Source organism: Leopardus geoffroyi, chromosome A2 (genome assembly GCF_018350155.1).
Source record: "Leopardus geoffroyi isolate Oge1 chromosome A2, O.geoffroyi_Oge1_pat1.0, whole genome shotgun sequence".
In the NCBI taxonomy this organism is placed as follows: domain Eukaryota; kingdom Metazoa; phylum Chordata; class Mammalia; order Carnivora; family Felidae; genus Leopardus; species Leopardus geoffroyi.
This window is the reverse complement of record NC_059331.1, coordinates 51,327,444-51,343,425: the sequence shown is the minus strand read 5'-3', so window position 1 is coordinate 51,343,425 and position 15,982 is coordinate 51,327,444. Positions and strand designations below refer to the sequence as shown.

General features: G+C 44.7%; 1 protein-coding gene across 8 annotated transcripts in view; it reads right to left on the bottom strand.

The window, feature by feature from the left end:
* Positions 1-122: 122 nt before the first annotated feature.
* Positions 123-15,982, bottom strand: part of CPNE9 (copine family member 9) — a 31,097-nt gene continuing 15,237 nt past the window's right edge. For 3 of the 8 annotated variants that reach the window (XM_045493727.1, XM_045493728.1, XM_045493726.1), the window contains 14 exons: positions 13,387-13,450; positions 13,167-13,270; positions 12,814-12,918; positions 11,091-11,132; positions 10,714-10,789; positions 10,552-10,605; positions 10,092-10,153; positions 9,327-9,373; positions 8,294-8,475; positions 7,902-8,029; positions 3,207-3,309; positions 2,555-2,612; positions 2,100-2,173; positions 123-523 (listed from right to left, as the gene is read on the bottom strand). In XM_045493727.1, coding sequence (XP_045349683.1) covers positions 338-523; positions 2,100-2,173; positions 2,555-2,612; positions 3,207-3,309; positions 7,902-8,029; positions 8,294-8,475; positions 9,327-9,373; positions 10,092-10,153; positions 10,552-10,605; positions 10,714-10,789; positions 11,091-11,132; positions 12,814-12,918; positions 13,167-13,270; positions 13,387-13,450 — 1,285 coding nt within the window. In that variant the 3' untranslated portion in view covers positions 123-337. The remainder of the gene's footprint in view (positions 524-2,099; positions 2,174-2,554; positions 2,613-3,206; positions 3,310-7,901; positions 8,030-8,293; positions 8,476-9,326; positions 9,374-10,091; positions 10,154-10,551; positions 10,606-10,713; positions 10,790-11,090; positions 11,133-12,813; positions 12,919-13,166; positions 13,271-13,386; positions 13,451-15,982) is intronic. The other 5 variants (XM_045493731.1, XM_045493730.1, XM_045493734.1 and 2 more) reach the window with 3 other exon arrangements.

Below are 15,982 nucleotides of genomic sequence, written 5' to 3'. Positions count from 1 at the left end.
GAGAGAGAGAGAGAGTGAGAGCAGGTGAGGGATGAACTGAAGCTATTTTTGCTCACTTCTTTTGGTGTGGCCCCAGGACCTGGGTCCCCTAGTCTCCTTCCCCAAGAACCATGAGACAAAGGTGGAGTAAAGATCAGCTTTATTATTGGCATGAAGGCAGGGAGGTGGTGATAGTGCCAGGCCCTTTTGTGGGTGAGGGGGCAGAGGGCTCAACCAGCCAGCACTGATCCCCCAAGCTAGACTCACTGAGGTCCAGGGCTCCAAGTGCCTCTGGCTTTCAGCAAAAGCAGTGGGTGGGCAGGCAGGCAGACTGCTAGTTATTGAGTAAGTGGGCTCCTCAGGGCTGTTCTGGAGCTGGGGTTGGGCTGGAGTTGGCAGGAGGTGGAGGGCGAGGCTGGATATCCCTGGTGCGCATATAGGACAGCAGCTGCTCTGGGATTTCGGCCAGCACGTCCTTGGCTAGTCGGGCCATACTCAGCACCTGGTTTCCGGACCGGTCAACATAGTCTCGGAAGGGGACAAACTGGGACAGGCACAGACAGTCAGGTGTGGGTAATGGCCAGGGAAGAGAGGAGTGGGAAGGGAAGCAGTAAGGGGGTTTCCTCCTTGACCCCTAACATCTCTTTCCAAATATCACATTAGCTCTTTCCCTCTATCTTGGACAGCTTTCCACATTTACTTTCTCCCCACCTCCTTTTTTTCTCACCTTCTATTTACCATCAGCCTGATCCAGTTTAGCTTCATGCAGTACTGACACTGCTTTTGCTAATGTAATAGTCCCTCTGTTCCCAAATCAGTCCAGTGGGCAATAATTGTCAGTTCTCATCTTGCTTGACTTCTCTTTAGCTTTTCATTACATTTGACCATAATCTTCCAAAACACATTCCACTCTTGGCATACCACACTCTTCTGGATTTTCTTGTTCTTTTCTGGATGCTCCTTTCCCCAACCCCATTCCTCTAGGTCTACCTGATCTCTAAACCTGGTCACGTCTCTCAGTTCTCTTCCGGGGTGATCTCATACACTTCCATGACTTTCAAAACTGTTCTCTGACTCCCAAATTTATACATCCATCCCTGGCCTCTTTGTTAAGGTCCAGAGCCATGTATTTAATTGCCCATATTATTATATACATTCACTTGTCTTAGATACCTCAAACCCTAAGTGTTCACAACTGAATTCTGGCCCTTTCTGCCAAATCTTTTCCTCCTCCAGGTTTCCCCTTCCCAATCAATGAGACTATCACTGACTTAGTTGCTCAAGCTAGAAAACAGAGTCATCCTTGAAGCCCTCCTCACTCCCCATCACAATTTAATCAAAGCATAAACTCTTGTAAAATTTTCTTAATCTTTTGAACCTGCTTCTTTCCATCCTCACAGCTTCCATTCCTGTCCAGATCCCTATCCTCCCCTCTACTACTTCAGAGACTTCCTTACTAACAGTACCCGCTGCAGTCAACCCTCCATGCAACAGAGATCCCCTTAATGCAAGTCTGACCATCTCAGTCCCCTATGTCAAATCCTCCAAGAACTTTCCAATTTTTTTTAGAACAAAACTCCAAATCATCACCATGACCGGCAAGGCGTTGGCTCCCTCTTCTTCACACTTACTGGGATCCTGCCACCCTGGCCTCCTGTGTTTTCCATGTTTGGGCTAATTCTGCTGAGCCTCAGGGCCTTTGCATGTGCTGCTCCTCTACCCTCCTTTAGGTTTCAGCTCAAGTGTCATTTCCTTATAGAAGCCTTTCCTGACTATCCTACTAAGTCAGTCCCTGTTATAAGCTCTCATGGTGGCATTTACTGTTCCTCTGGAGCACTTATCATAGTCTAATGAGATATTTAACTGTTGTGATTATTATTGGTTACCTCCACTAGAGGGCATGGGCTTTGGGGATATCCTATACTATGGATCCACAATGGCTATAGCAACCTGCCTATTCCTCAAAAAGAATATGTTCAATGAAGGCAGGAAGGCTGAAAGCGTAACGGGAAGAAAGGTAGGTGAATAAGAAAGCAGTAAGGGAGAGTGGCTGCCAGCTTAGCCTCTCCTTCTCACTGTGCCTTTTGGCTCCATGACTTCCTCTCCCCGGTCAGGTCTACCTGAACGATGTCCCGCTCTGCATAGCGTCCCCTAGAGGACACGCGCACGTCATCACCATCCAGCTCTTCCATTGCTACAGAAAAGACACCTCTCAGCTGATTGCCCTTTCCCACACCAACCCATACTACCCCCTTCCCTGTTAGCTCACTTTGGAGTCATCATGAGAATATTTAATGGTTGTATTAAAGTCCTAACAAATATTAGGCATTGTTATGGAATTGTTATTATGCCTTCCCATGCATTCTATCCTCCCAGGAACCCCAGGAGGGAAATATTCGTATCAACAGCCTCAGTTATAATAAGGAAATATGTACAGAGAAGGTCTGTCACTTGGTCAAGGTCTAACACAAGCATCCATCTTATCTTTTTTGTAATGTGGGCCTGGGTGCCCAGATCCTCCCCTATTTTCCCCAGTTCTTGGTCTCACTCATGGACACCCTTCCGTCCTACTCACCTTCAAACATGGCTGGTCCCACACCAACAATAATGATAGACATGGGCAGTGAGGAGGCCTGTGAGGGAAGAGTTGAATGGTTGGGGTGAACAGTCATAATGATGGAGGTGACTGTTGGGACAATTCTCTGTGCATGTATCATGTTTCTGCACATCTTGCAAGCAGAGGCAGTGATTTCCTTTGTTCAAGATTATCTTTTCAAGGATGTCTGCATATCAAATAGCCTTGAAAGATATAGTGTCTTCCTTTGGAGCAAAGGGCATATTTGTGTACTATTCAGTTTATAATAAAGTATCTCACACTGGAACAAAGGGCAGATATGCTTACTGCCCATTATGAAAGATTCAGATACCCTAAACTCAGGGTTTCTATCCTAGAATGTCTCCCATTGTGGGTGCAGCTGTCATTTGGCCCTCTTAATATGATCTTGTGGGAATTGGGACCTAGATTCAGAGCAAATGCTGATAATTGAGCTACTGCTATCGCTGAGAATAACAAAGTCCTTTGTCTCTGATCCAGGAGTCTTGTGTCTTCTGCCAGCATCCATGAAACTGGTAGACTAATTTGTTAGCTTGCAAGTAGGATAAAATCTCAACTCCTTCACAGTTATTAACAGTGACCCTCCCTGGCAAGCCCTCCTCCTTAAACTCACACTGACAATGGCCTCCTTGGTCTGCGTCATGTCAGAGATGACCCCGTCAGTGATGATGAGCAGAACGTAGTACTGGGAACCATCAGAGATCTTGGCTGCAGCCCTGGTTGAGAGTCCAAGATCAGAATCCAGCTGAAAGTCCAAAGAGGCCAAGAGAACTCCCTACCCCTAAAATTTCCACAGCCAGTGTGTAAGCAGTGGGTAAGGACTGGGATTTCTAAAGCCCATGCTCCTTCTCAAGACCTGGATGCCTGCCTGACATCCCTCTAGTAACATTTATGGAGAACTTATTATGGTAGGTACTGTGTTATGATAGGCACCAGTGGTACACAATGAGAAAAAACAAATTCATCCCAGCCCTCTCAAGGGAGGGCATTAATCCCAGAGTCACAGAAATAGGTATAAAATTACACTTGTGATAAGTACTGTGATGGAAAGGGACATTGCTATGACAGTATCTAGTAGGGGATCCTGACATGGTCCAGGAGGTCAGTGAAAGCTTCTTTAAGGAAACAATGTTTGAGGGTGAAGGAGAGGTTAAGTGAAGGAGGGGGATCATTCCAGGCAGAGGGAACAGCATAGACAAGGGCCCTGTGATGGGACTAAAGGAAGCCCACCCTGTCTGGAGCCCAGAAAGTGAGGGAAGCAGAGTGGACCTTGTGGCTGAGATGGGGCAGGGGCCAGACTACACAGGGCTTTGATAGCTCATAGAAAGATTTTAGGGCAAGACCAAAGGCTGAAGGCTGCCTTTCTTCCCTTTCTCACTCATTTCTTCTTTCTTCCTTCTCCCCTGTGCTGGCCACCTCCCATTGCCTATGCTTCTGGGTCCTTAGCCAGTCTAAAAACTGCTCCAAGCTTCTTTTCCTTCTCTCACCATCAATCTTTGAATCCAAGATTTTTCTATGTGAAAAGGACTTCAGAAGTCATTTAGTCCAGTCCACTTATTTTACATATAAGAAGAATGAGACCTTTGGAGAGCACAAAGGTTCTGTGTGGGTTGGAAAGGACCGAATTACACTACCCAATAAGGTAGCCCCTAGCCACACGTGGCCATTGAAATTTAATTAAGTTAAAAAGAATTAAATTTTAGGTTCCTTTTTTACCCAAGCTACATCTCAAATGCTCAATAAGAGAACCCAACTAAACCTAAAGCCCTGAGCTCTTGATTCCTTCACTCTCCATTCCAGGCCTGTTTTTTGGATGCTCCTCCATATACACTGTATATTCTGGTCATAAATACACTGTTCATTGTTTCCTGATCTTGCCCCTTTATGACTCTGGGCTTTTCACATGTGGTTTCTCCTGCCAGGCCTACTCTGTATTCTCTTATAAAAACTCCAACTTGCCAAGATGAGCAGTCCTCTCCAAAAGTAGATCTCTCAGACTAGGTTATACCCTCCTCTCCCTCTGCCTTCTAGGATACTGTCAACCAAGATGGGCTGTCAGCCCTTCCACATGGGTTTTCACACCCATGAGGGTACCAGCATGTGTAGGGAGAACCCAAGGCTACAGGATACTTAGAACATCCATTCTACTGTATGATCTGGTGCATAAAGCTAGATGACTGTAAGTACACTTATAACACCTTTTTTTGGAGGTGCCTGGGTGGTTCAGTTGGTTAAGTGTCTGACTCTTCAACGTTTATTTATTTTTGGGGGGACAGAGAGAGACAGAGCATGAACAGGGGAGGGGCAGAGAGAGAGGGAGACACAGAATCGGAAGCAGGCTCCAGGCTCTGAGCCATCAGCCCAGAGCCCGACGCGGGGCTCGAACTCACGGACCGCGAGATCGTGACCTGGCTGAAGTCGGACGCTTAACCGACTGCGCCACCCAGGCGCCCCAAGTGTCTGACTCTTGATTCCAGCTCAGGTCATGATCTCATAGTTTGTGAGATGGAGCCCTGCATCAGGCTCCGTGCTGACAGTGCTCAGAGCCTGCTTGGGATTCTCTCTCTCTCTCTCTCTCTCTCCAGCCCCTCGTAGGGATGCCCTACTCGTAGGCATGCTTTCCCTCTTGCTCTCTCAAAATAAATAAATAAACACTAAAAAACCCCACCTCCCCCATCCAAATTAAAGCAAACATGGACACAACAAGAAGAGAATGTAAAATTTGCATGAATTAAGATAAACATGTTGTCTTCAAAGACATTTTCAGCCAGGTTGCTTTCAGCTGTGCCCCTAAGATTCCCCTGGGGGAAGCAATTGCTTGCCTTTGTCAACAGGCAACTTGCTGGAAAAGTCTGGAAAGCTCTGGCCTACAGAAAGTAATGATTTATTTATATTTCTGTCTCCTGCACCAGGGTGGGAGCTCCTAAGGGCAGAGACTAGATCTGATTCATCTGTGAGTCTCCAGTGCACCAGCAGAGAACTGAGAATACAGCAAATGCCCTTTTAATAGTAATAATGACAATAATAGTAACAGTAATAGCTTACACTTATAGCAGTTATGTGGCAGGCACTAAGCGCTTGACGTATATTAGTTTAGTTAGCCCTCACAACAATCCTATGATATTTCAATTTTTTAAGTGTTTTATTTTAGAGAGAGAGAGAGAGCATGAGTGGGAGAGAGGGGCAGAGGGAGAGAGAGAATCTTAAGCAGGCTCCATGCAGAGCCTGACACAGGGCTCTGTCCCACAACCCTGGGATCATGAACTGAACCAAAATCAAGAGTTGGATGCTCAACTGACTGAGCCACTCAGGTGCCCCCCTACCATGATATTACTATTATTATTCTCATTTTACAATGGAGCAAATAGGCATAGAGAAGTTCAGGGTCTTGCTCAAAGTCATACAGCTAGTGAGTGGTGGAGCAGGTGTACCAAATTAGCTAGTTTGGCTTCACAGCCCACATTCATGCTACATTGACTCTTTATTGAATGTTTATTGAATGAATGAATGAATGAATGAATGAATAAATTAGTGAACTAAGATAATATTAAAAAAATCTGTTTAATAACAACAAAAATATGCTGAGGCTCCAATATTAAGTGAAAAAAATCAGTAGTGAAATATTACATGTAATTTTTTAAAGTTTATTTATTTTTTTAGTAATCTCTACACCCAGCCTGAGACTCAAACTCATGGCCCTGAACAAGAGTTGCATGCTCTTCTGACTGAGCCAGTCAGGTTCCCCAACATATAATTTGACTGCATTTATGGATTCATAAGGAAAATCCTGTCAAGAACTACATATACATCCACATTCCCATGGGAAGTATTTTGGATGATTTCTTATTTCATTTCTCCATCCTTGAAATTTTCTACAGCAATGTTACATTGCTTTCATAATTAAAAGAAACTATTATCCTCACTATGAATCACATAAACAATCTTTATTAGGGAAAAGGGAAGTGTATAGACATACATATTCCTGAAATCCTTCCATTTGTATTCTCTCTCTCTCTCTCTCTTTTTTTTTTTTTTTTGGTTAATCTTTTTACTTTCAAGCTTTCTGAGGTACTTTGTTTTAGCTGGGTCTCCTCTATTCAGCATATCATAGAGTTTACTTATTATTTTTTAGCCATTCAGAGAGTCTTTTTCTTTTAAGAGGTGAACTTACCCAATTTTTAAAAAAATGTTTGAGAGAGAGAGAGTGTGTGCGAGTGGAGGGAGCGGGAGAGAGAGAAGAGAGAGAGAGAGAGAGAGAGAGAGAGAGAGAGAGAGAATTCCAAGCAGGCTCCATGCTGTCACCACAGAGCCCAAAGCGGGGCTCAGTCTCACAAACCATGAAATCATGACGTGAGCCGAAACCAAGAGTCAGACGCTTAACTGTCCGAGCCACCCAGGTGGCCCCCCAATTTATGTTTAATGGTATATGTTTTGTTTTAGTTCTGTCATTTTATTTTATTTACATTTTAAAAAGTGATTTGTGATCTCAGGGTTTTGTTTTTATTCTGAAAATTTGGAGTGACTCTTTTATTTTTAGAAGTTACTTTCCCATTTTTTAATCTACCATTTATTGAGCACTTACTATGGGCCAGACACTAATAATTCTTACTTTGTTATCTAATTTTAACCTCCCAATATTCCTATCAAGAAGGTGCTATTGTTAGCCATTATTGTGGCCATTTACAGGGAGAAAATGGGGACTTAGGCTAAGCTGCTTAAGGTCACATGGTTAGTGAGTGGTGGAGCCAGGATCACTCCCAGGTCTGATGCCAAAGCTTGTGTCTTAACCATTGTGCTATAGGACCATCTCTCTTTTCCCCAAACTTGAGGGCTGAGTTGTTGTTCCCAGAGAATGGAGTTGGGGTAATTTGTTGACACTGTCTGTGCATCCTCTTTACCGCAGAATAAGGCATTTACCTCTTTATTTTATATATTTTTAAATGTTAATTTATTTATTTTGAGAGAGAGAGAGTGCGCGCGTACACGTGTGTGGGAGGAGCAGAGAGAAAGGAAGAGAGAGAGAATCTCAAGCAGGCTCTGGGATGTTAGTGCAGAGCCCGATGGGGGGCTCAATCTCATGAACCCATGAGATCACGACCTGAGCCAAAATCGATAGTTGGATGCTTAACTGACTGAGCCACCCAGGAGCCCTAGCATTTATCTCTTTATACTAGAGCCTGGCCAACACTGAAACTTGTATCCTTTCCCCAAAGCCCAGGTTAAGCCAAGAGTGGTCTTGACTATCCTTGGGAAGTCAGTCCCCTATCTGGGTCCCCTCATTCCCCCCAAACCCACCCAATTCCCTTACCTGGCTACCTGGTTGATGACAGGAGCAAAGTAGGTGGGCCCATAGAGCTGGACTGTGCGCAGGCTCTGGAAGTAGCTCTCCAGCACGCCCTCAATGCCTGCACAGTTGGGGTCCTCATCATTGTTGTTCTGTCAGGGAAGATGCCTTGCTGGGGTGAGCCATGCAGGGTATACCCAGGAGTACTCTGATCCCAGCTCACTCCTTTTTCCTATTACTCTCATGCTCCCCTCCAAACTCCAACCCTGCTCCCCTCCCTTCTCTGCCACCCTCTCATGGTTTCCTGGTCCTCTGCAGGTACTTGACCCTTAGAAGAAATATGAAGAGAAGAAAATCACCAACGTGAGTGGGCCAGAGGCCAGGGCATGGAGTTTAGGCTCTGGTCTATACTATACCAGGGGGAACTGGTGGGAGATCCGTCCTTCTGGAGGCAGCTTGGCTCCAAAGCCATAGGCTGGGAAGAGCTTGTCACTGTCATAGTCCTGGATGATTTCTCCCACTGCCTTGAGGGCCATGGCGTAGGCGCTGAGTTGGTAGGGACTCATGTAGTGCAGGGAGGTGGGCTGCAGAGGATTCCCTGTAGGGACAAAGGACCCCCAGCCTCATGGTCACCTTGATCACTTATGTATTCACCTGTCTGTGTATATATCCAACCACCTATCCATTCACCCACCCCTTGTACTCCCTCGTTATTATGCCCAAATCATTCATATGTTCGTTTATCCATCTGTCCACCTACCAACCCCTCTATCTATCCATCACTTTATCCACTTATCCACACACCCATTCTCCGATCCACCAGATATAAATCCATCTTTCAATCTACCAATCCATCTCTTCTATCTGCCTTTCCATTCTCTTATTCAATATACACCCAAATATCACCCATCCATTCATTCCTATTCATTCCATTCATTCTGTCTTCATATGGATTCATCCACCTGTGCACTCATTCATTGCCCTATCTACTTACCTGTTATTTCTCCAATGTAAACATCTGTCCATTTGTCCACCCGTGTACCCATTCATGCATCCACTTGTCCAACCTATTGTACTCACTCCGTAACCCATCTACCTACTTGGTTTGTTCATCTGTTTGCCCACCCAGTCATTACTCAGCCATTTATCTCTTCATTTCTCCTTACACCCCTATTATCTCCCATCCATTAATGTACTCATCCATTTTGAGGTATCTCTTCTTTCAACTTTTTTGATTCATTTACCCTCTTATTTTCCTGTACCCTCTGCCCTCCCTGCCATTACACTGAATAATCTCCCCCAAAAACTCCTGTCCCAACCTGGTTGGGCTTTGCCTCAAGCCTGGGCTTCCTGGGTAGGTGAACTTTTATCTCCAGGTGAGAATCCAGGCCAATCCCTAATGACTTCCTTAGAATTCCTCCACACCCCATTCTCCCATCCATGCCTCACCATTAGAAGCTGTGAAGTCAATGGCAACTGTGAAGTTCAGCTGTGTCCTGTCGGGGAAGTAGATGGATTGAGAAGTGAGGGATTAATACTTATTATACCAGGATTTCTCAAACACTAGTGTGCATATGAATCACCTGAGGATAGTGCTAAAATGCAGATTCTGATCTGGATGGTCTGGGTGGAGCCTGAAATTCTACATTTCTAACAAACTCCCAGGTGATGCAGATGCTGCTGGCCCATGGAGCACATTCTGGGTAGTAGAATTAAATGTCTACTGTGTGATAAGTTTATGTAATTTATGTAATTTAACTTAACCCTTACTATAGCCTTGAAGTAGTAATTAATATCTCCATTTTGCATAGGAGAAAAGTGAGGTTCAGAGAAGCAAAGCAATTTACCCAGGTCTGCCTACCACTACTGAACCAAGTGGAATGGTCCTCTTTGGTCTGTTTGGGTTTTCCCTCTCTCTTGGCCTCTCCTTCTTGCCTGGCTATGATTTTTATCTGGATCCCAGTCAGGTTACTGGGGTCATCTTTGAAGACCACTGGTCTGGCATCTTCTCAGGGGGTACTGGAAGCTAGGCATGAAAGGCAGCTCCATGAAGAGAACTAAGATGGGCAACACTATGCATTTTACAGAGCACTTTATAGTTTGCTAAGTGTTTAAAAGTTTATTTCCATGGACCCTAAACATTCATATATTAAAAAACTGAGGCTTAGAATTGGGAGTAACTCAATGCTGAACAGAACTTGGCCTGTGACTCACCCTCCCTTGATGTAATCAACAAAAGTGAATTCAGAGTCCACAGAGAAGGAGAGCAGCGTCACCTGTGGGACAGAGAGGCAGCCCTGCCACTTTGGAGTGGGCAGTTAGGTAGCAGAAGGCAGAGAGGCACATGATTCCACCTCCTGCCCCACAACCCCCACCCTGTCCAATTTCTAAAATGGCAAAAAAGAGGAAGCTGTCAGAAATAGATTTGGATTTACAAAAGTGTATTGAATTGGGAAATACAACTTAAGTTTAAAAAAAAATTCTGCAACAGTAAAGTTCAAACAATTTTTCTCAAGTGAGAAAACAAAAGATAAGCTTAAGTGGTGCTATCTTGTGCCCAACATTACTATATTCAAGTAATCTGTGCCCACAGCCTTCCTGTACCCCCAACATTTGTCTGTGGGAATGGAAGCAGAAGGATCTAGGGAGGGCTAGAGCTTTAGGGAGCACTCACAGTTCCTGAGTTGACATATTTCTTCTTCTTACATTTCTTCCGAGGGTTAAGTACCTGAGTGAAAAAGATAACAGTGATGGCGGGAAATAGAGAAAGAGAGCTGTAGACTGAGAACACTGGGATGGAGGGACTGGGAAACCTGGACAAGGCTGGAGTTCTCACCTCATACACTGTGAACTGGTTCTGGGCCTTGCTCAGCTCCCGGTAGCTGGTGGTGAACTCACCAATGAAGTCATGGCTGCAGGGAGGCCAGGGGTGGGTGAGCAACGGCTACCATTGGCTTGGAGCCAGCCCTGAAAGTAGTCTTTTGTTCCCACTATCCCCTCTCTCTACTTGAGCTACAGGGCACTGGGGTTGGGGCCATAAGAGAGGCCAAGTTAAGGGGAAAGAGGGAAGAGGTGTACTCAAGGTCTTGGCATCTATTATTACCACTCACGACTCACAAGGCCACTTTGGGTTCCTGGTGAATGTACTACGTATTATAGGAAGGTCTTTGAATTAACTACAGGAGAAGACAGTACTATGTGGGGCAGTTCTACCTTCCATCCCGGTCCCAGTCATACACATCAATCTTCACTGTTCTGAAATGCAGGAGATAAATATAGGTTAGGTGTGTACAATAAATCCTAGGTGCACCCCCACTTACTTAACCATAAACAAATCATCCTCCAATATGCCCATCTGTTTTTCCTTCAGCTATCCTCCCATTAGTCCATCCATCCTGTTTATTCATTCATCAGCCCATGCACATACCCAGCTATCTACTGCCACTGCCACTGTTTCTTTTACTGCTATTTGTACTGCTATTTCTATTTTTTTAATGTTGATTAGTTTTGAGAGAGAGAGAGAGAGAGAGAGAGAGAGCGAGCACTAGTGGGAGAGGGGCAGAGAGAGAGGGAGACAGAGGATCCAAAAAGCTGGCTTTGTGATGACAGCAGAGAGCCCGACGTGGGGCCTGCACTCATGAGCTATGAGATCATGACCTGAGCTGAGGTTGGATGTTTAACTGACTGAGCCACCCAGGCACCCTTGGTGTTACTCTTCTTTACTATTTGTTGAGTGTTACTATATTCTAGGCATTGTTATCAGTACTTTCATTGATTGTCTCATTTAATTTAACAACCATCCTATAAAGTACTATTATTCTTATTTTTAGATAAGAGGTACAAAAGACAAAAACTTGACTAAGGACCATAACTAGTAAGTGATTAAGCTGAAACTTAAAACTCAAACATCTTAAAAACAAACAAACAAACAAACAAAAACAAAACAAAAAAAAAAAAACAAAAAAACCCCTCAAACATCTTGGTTCCAAACACTTTGTTCCTAACTACCATGCCTGAGTCCTCCTGTATGTCCATATATCTGTTACAATCCAGACAACCATCTATCTACCCATCTAGACATCCACTTACCCATTCATTTGCCAATCTAATTACCTATTAACACCTATCTTTATCTACCCAAATAACTATACATCCAGGCTTTCACTGACTTACTGATGTATGCAAGCATCCATCTGTCTGTCCATTCATATATCTAACTAAACACCCAACCATCTGATGTCTGTCCATCTGATCATCCATTCATCTATATAGCCATACATTTATGTACCCATCCATCCTTCCACCCACACACTTACTTGTCTTCATACTGTCCATTTATTAGCTCGTATGGTCAGCCTATCCACCTACTTATTAATCAGACAATTCATCCAATGATCCTTCCATCCATCTACCATCCATTCATCAATCTACCTTTCACTGTTTGTTCTCCTGCTTTTTCAGTCATCCCTCTGCCTCTCTAGTCATGTAACAATCTCTCATATCCCATCCATCTACTCATTCATCCTTAATCCATCCATCATCTATTCATCCACTGATCTGCCCATCATTCCACTTATCCATTTATCTGTTATCCACTCATTCATCTCCCACTATACTGACACACCAAGCCTCTTACACACCCATCCATATACCCATCCATCCATTCACCAGCTTACCCATCCATCCAACCATCCATCCATGTATCTGGTTTTTCATTTGTTCATTTGTCCTTTCATCTACCCATCTACCCATTCATCCTCCTGTCCATCTATGTGGCCATCCATTTGCTTCCCCATTTACCTATCTCCATGCCCCAAACTCTGTCTTGCCAAACAGGATCCTCCAAAACTATTGTTACTTCTGCCATCATTCTGGGGCCAGGAACCCCATTCTCATACCCTTGTTCCCTTAATCCTTAGCTTACGCTGAAGCAGACCTGTCATAGTCTCCATTGCACAGTGCCCGCACAGGGATGCTGAAGGGTTGCCACACAGGATTCAGTGTGTTTTTCACAACCTCCGTCTTGTGGCAGATGGTGAACCTGGAGAGGAGCAAGAGGACTGGAGCCTGCATTGGGGGTAGGACTGAGCCCAGAGATAGGTCCTCATACTCTTGGAGATTCCTGGGATTTCCCCACTTGTTAAACACATTTTGTCCGCTGCCTTGAGTGAATTCTGGGCTCAGGACCCAGTGGAGTCTAAGATGCCCCACATCTAGCCTAAGAGCCATAATGGGCCCATGGCCACAGCTGGGGAGGGGTAGGTGCCACTGGAGAAAGCATTGACTCACGTGCCATCCTCATTGCTCCTATAGAACACAAGGAAGGGATCTGATTTCCCAAAGAAATCCTTCTTGTCCAGCTTGTTTGCACACAGCTGCATGGTGGCAATGTCCTAGGGATGAAGTTTGGCTTGTTGACATCCAAATTGTTCATAGCTTCAAACAGTCCACTAAAGGGGGTTTGGGAGAGAAGGGAGCCTTGTGGGTCTAGCATATGGCCCTTACTGACCCGACAATTGCTAAGCTCCTCTGCAGTCAGCAATATGGTCCCACACTTCTTGCCTGGTACACCCCTGGAAGCAGAAAAGTCCTCTTTGTGAGGGGAGGGAGAGTAGGCAATGAAGATTGGGGAAACCAATCTGGGAGTGAGTGGGCCAGGGATTCAATATGCAATTTTCTGACAGTCCCCTAAATGTATCCCCTTCTGTCCTGGGTTTTTCCTGGTGGGGAAGGCCCTGCCTTTGATTGGGAAGAGGGTCTAAGGTCTGTAAGGAAGGGGCTGCTGTAGCCTAGGTGGACATGTTATAATGGTAGCTTAGGAAAGACATAGGATTTAGAATCCTGAGTAGGTTATTTCCCCTTTTTTGGTCCTAGTTTCCTCCACTATGAAATGGGAATAATTCCCACCTCTCAGGTCTATGAAAAGATCTGAATGAGTACATGGAAGGACAAGCAATTGGGAGGCTTTATTGATATTGAAGGTGGTGATACTTCTCAAAGCAGACCTTGGTATCTACCATATGCCAGGCACTGTGCTAGGTATGAATTGGCCGGATGGTACTCTCCAGTTCTGGTAGACCCTGCCCTCAGAGAGCTGCCAGTGGAATGTCAAAGCTGACAGGCAAGTAGAGTGTGATGTAGCAGTCCTGAATGAGGGAGAGGAATTTCTATCCAGACCTGGGCAAAGGGCTGTTCTGTTAGATCAAAGATGGTGTGATTTCTGAAGAGTGAAATGAATGTGAAGAGTGAAATAAAAAAGACAAGGGCAGCCTTATCCTCTCCTGACCCAAGAAGGGATCCTTCCATGCGTCCTGGGCACATACCAGGACACACCCATCCCCATTTGCCTTGGGTATCCAAGTGATCGGGGGCCTTGCTGATATGGGCCTGTGAACCCTAATTCCCCAAAGGGATCCAAAGTATGCAGAGAGAAATCTAGGTCAGGAGTGTCCTGGGTGTAAGTCCTGACTCCAACTTGCTATGTGATTTTCATCGTTTTTAACATGAATGTTGAACCATTTGTTTGGCTCTTTCGATCTTTGACTCTTTGTGCTTTAAAAAGACAGAGTGTGAGGAATACAGGGACTCTTCACCTACACATCCAGGACCAAGTCTCTGATCCTCAGCTTTCTCTCTGTTCTTTGCCTCCTTAATGTTTTCCCTCATCCCCTTGACCCAGTGTGAATTCCAGTCAGTGATTATAATAATCACTCCCCTGCATTCTACCCCTTATCCATTGCTCTTCTGTCACTTCAATATACTTATTTGGCAGAACCACAGCCCTAGTTAAATACAATTCTCTGCCTAAGCCATGCTGCACCCGTGCAACTAAATGTGGTCAGAGGAAAACACAAATCTTGCTAACTGATCTCATTTCTTCTTTTACATTTTATTTATTTATTTATTTATTTATTTATTTATTTATTTTAAGTAATCTCTCCACCCAACATGGGGTTTGAACTCATGACCCTGAGATCAAGGGTCACGTGCTCTACTGAGCCAGCCAGGTGTCCCTAACTGGTCTCATTTTAAAGCATGACCACAAACCTCAAGAGGGTCCTTAATCATACTTCACTCGCCAGTTCTGCTAGATGGCAGTTTCACTCCTCTTCTCTCCTCAAACCTGGAAAGCCTCCTCCTCCCCCATCCTCATTCAGCCCATGACCTTGTTTCCTACTTCACTGACAAGACTGAAGCAACCAGATGAGAATGTCCACGGACCTCCCACCACACCTACCTTGCCTCCAGTATCTTCACCCACGCAACTGTTGCTATAAATGACTATCCATGTGCCTATTTATCCCTCCACTGTGTGCTACATTCCACACACTCTTGCCGGTGCATGGACAGCATTCCAGTAATTCTCTCCTTTTTAAGTTATGTCTATTTTTCAGTTTCTATTGGATCCTTCCCATTAACATACAAATGTAGTATAATTTTTCTCATGTTAAAAAATGCAAACCTATTCTGACCTCACTTCCTTTGCTAACCACTCCTCCTTTTCTCTTCTCTTTGCAGCAAAACCTCTTAAAAGATTCCTTGACTCTCATTCCTGTCTTCCATTCTCTTTTAAACCTCTCCAACCAGACTGTCACCCCCACCTCTTCCTTCAGAACTTCTGATCTGGAGCAGCATTTAACATGGCTTGTCACTTTCTCCTCAATGCACACCTTCACGTTGCCTCCAGGATAATACCCCCTTCTCTTGGTCCTCCTCTTACTTCCTTAATGCTCCTTCTTAGTCTCCTTTTTTAACCATCTCATTTATGGCAACTCCATCCTTCTAGGTGTTCAGGCCAAAGGCCTTGGTGTCATCCTTGACTCCCCTTTTCCTCTCACATCCATATTCAATCTGTCAGGAATCATGATGGCTCCCCTTTCAAGTTGTATCCAGAATCTGACCATTTCCTTCCTTCACTGCTACCTTCCTGGATTACTGTAATAGTCTTCCAATAGGAGCCCTGCTACTACCTTTGTCCACCCAAGGTTTATTCTCAATCCAGCACCAGCTTCATTCTTTGAAAACATGGTCAGATCATGTCGCTTCTCTCCTCAGAGCCTTCCAGTAACTCCCAACTCAGAATAAAAGCTAGTCTTTACAGTGGC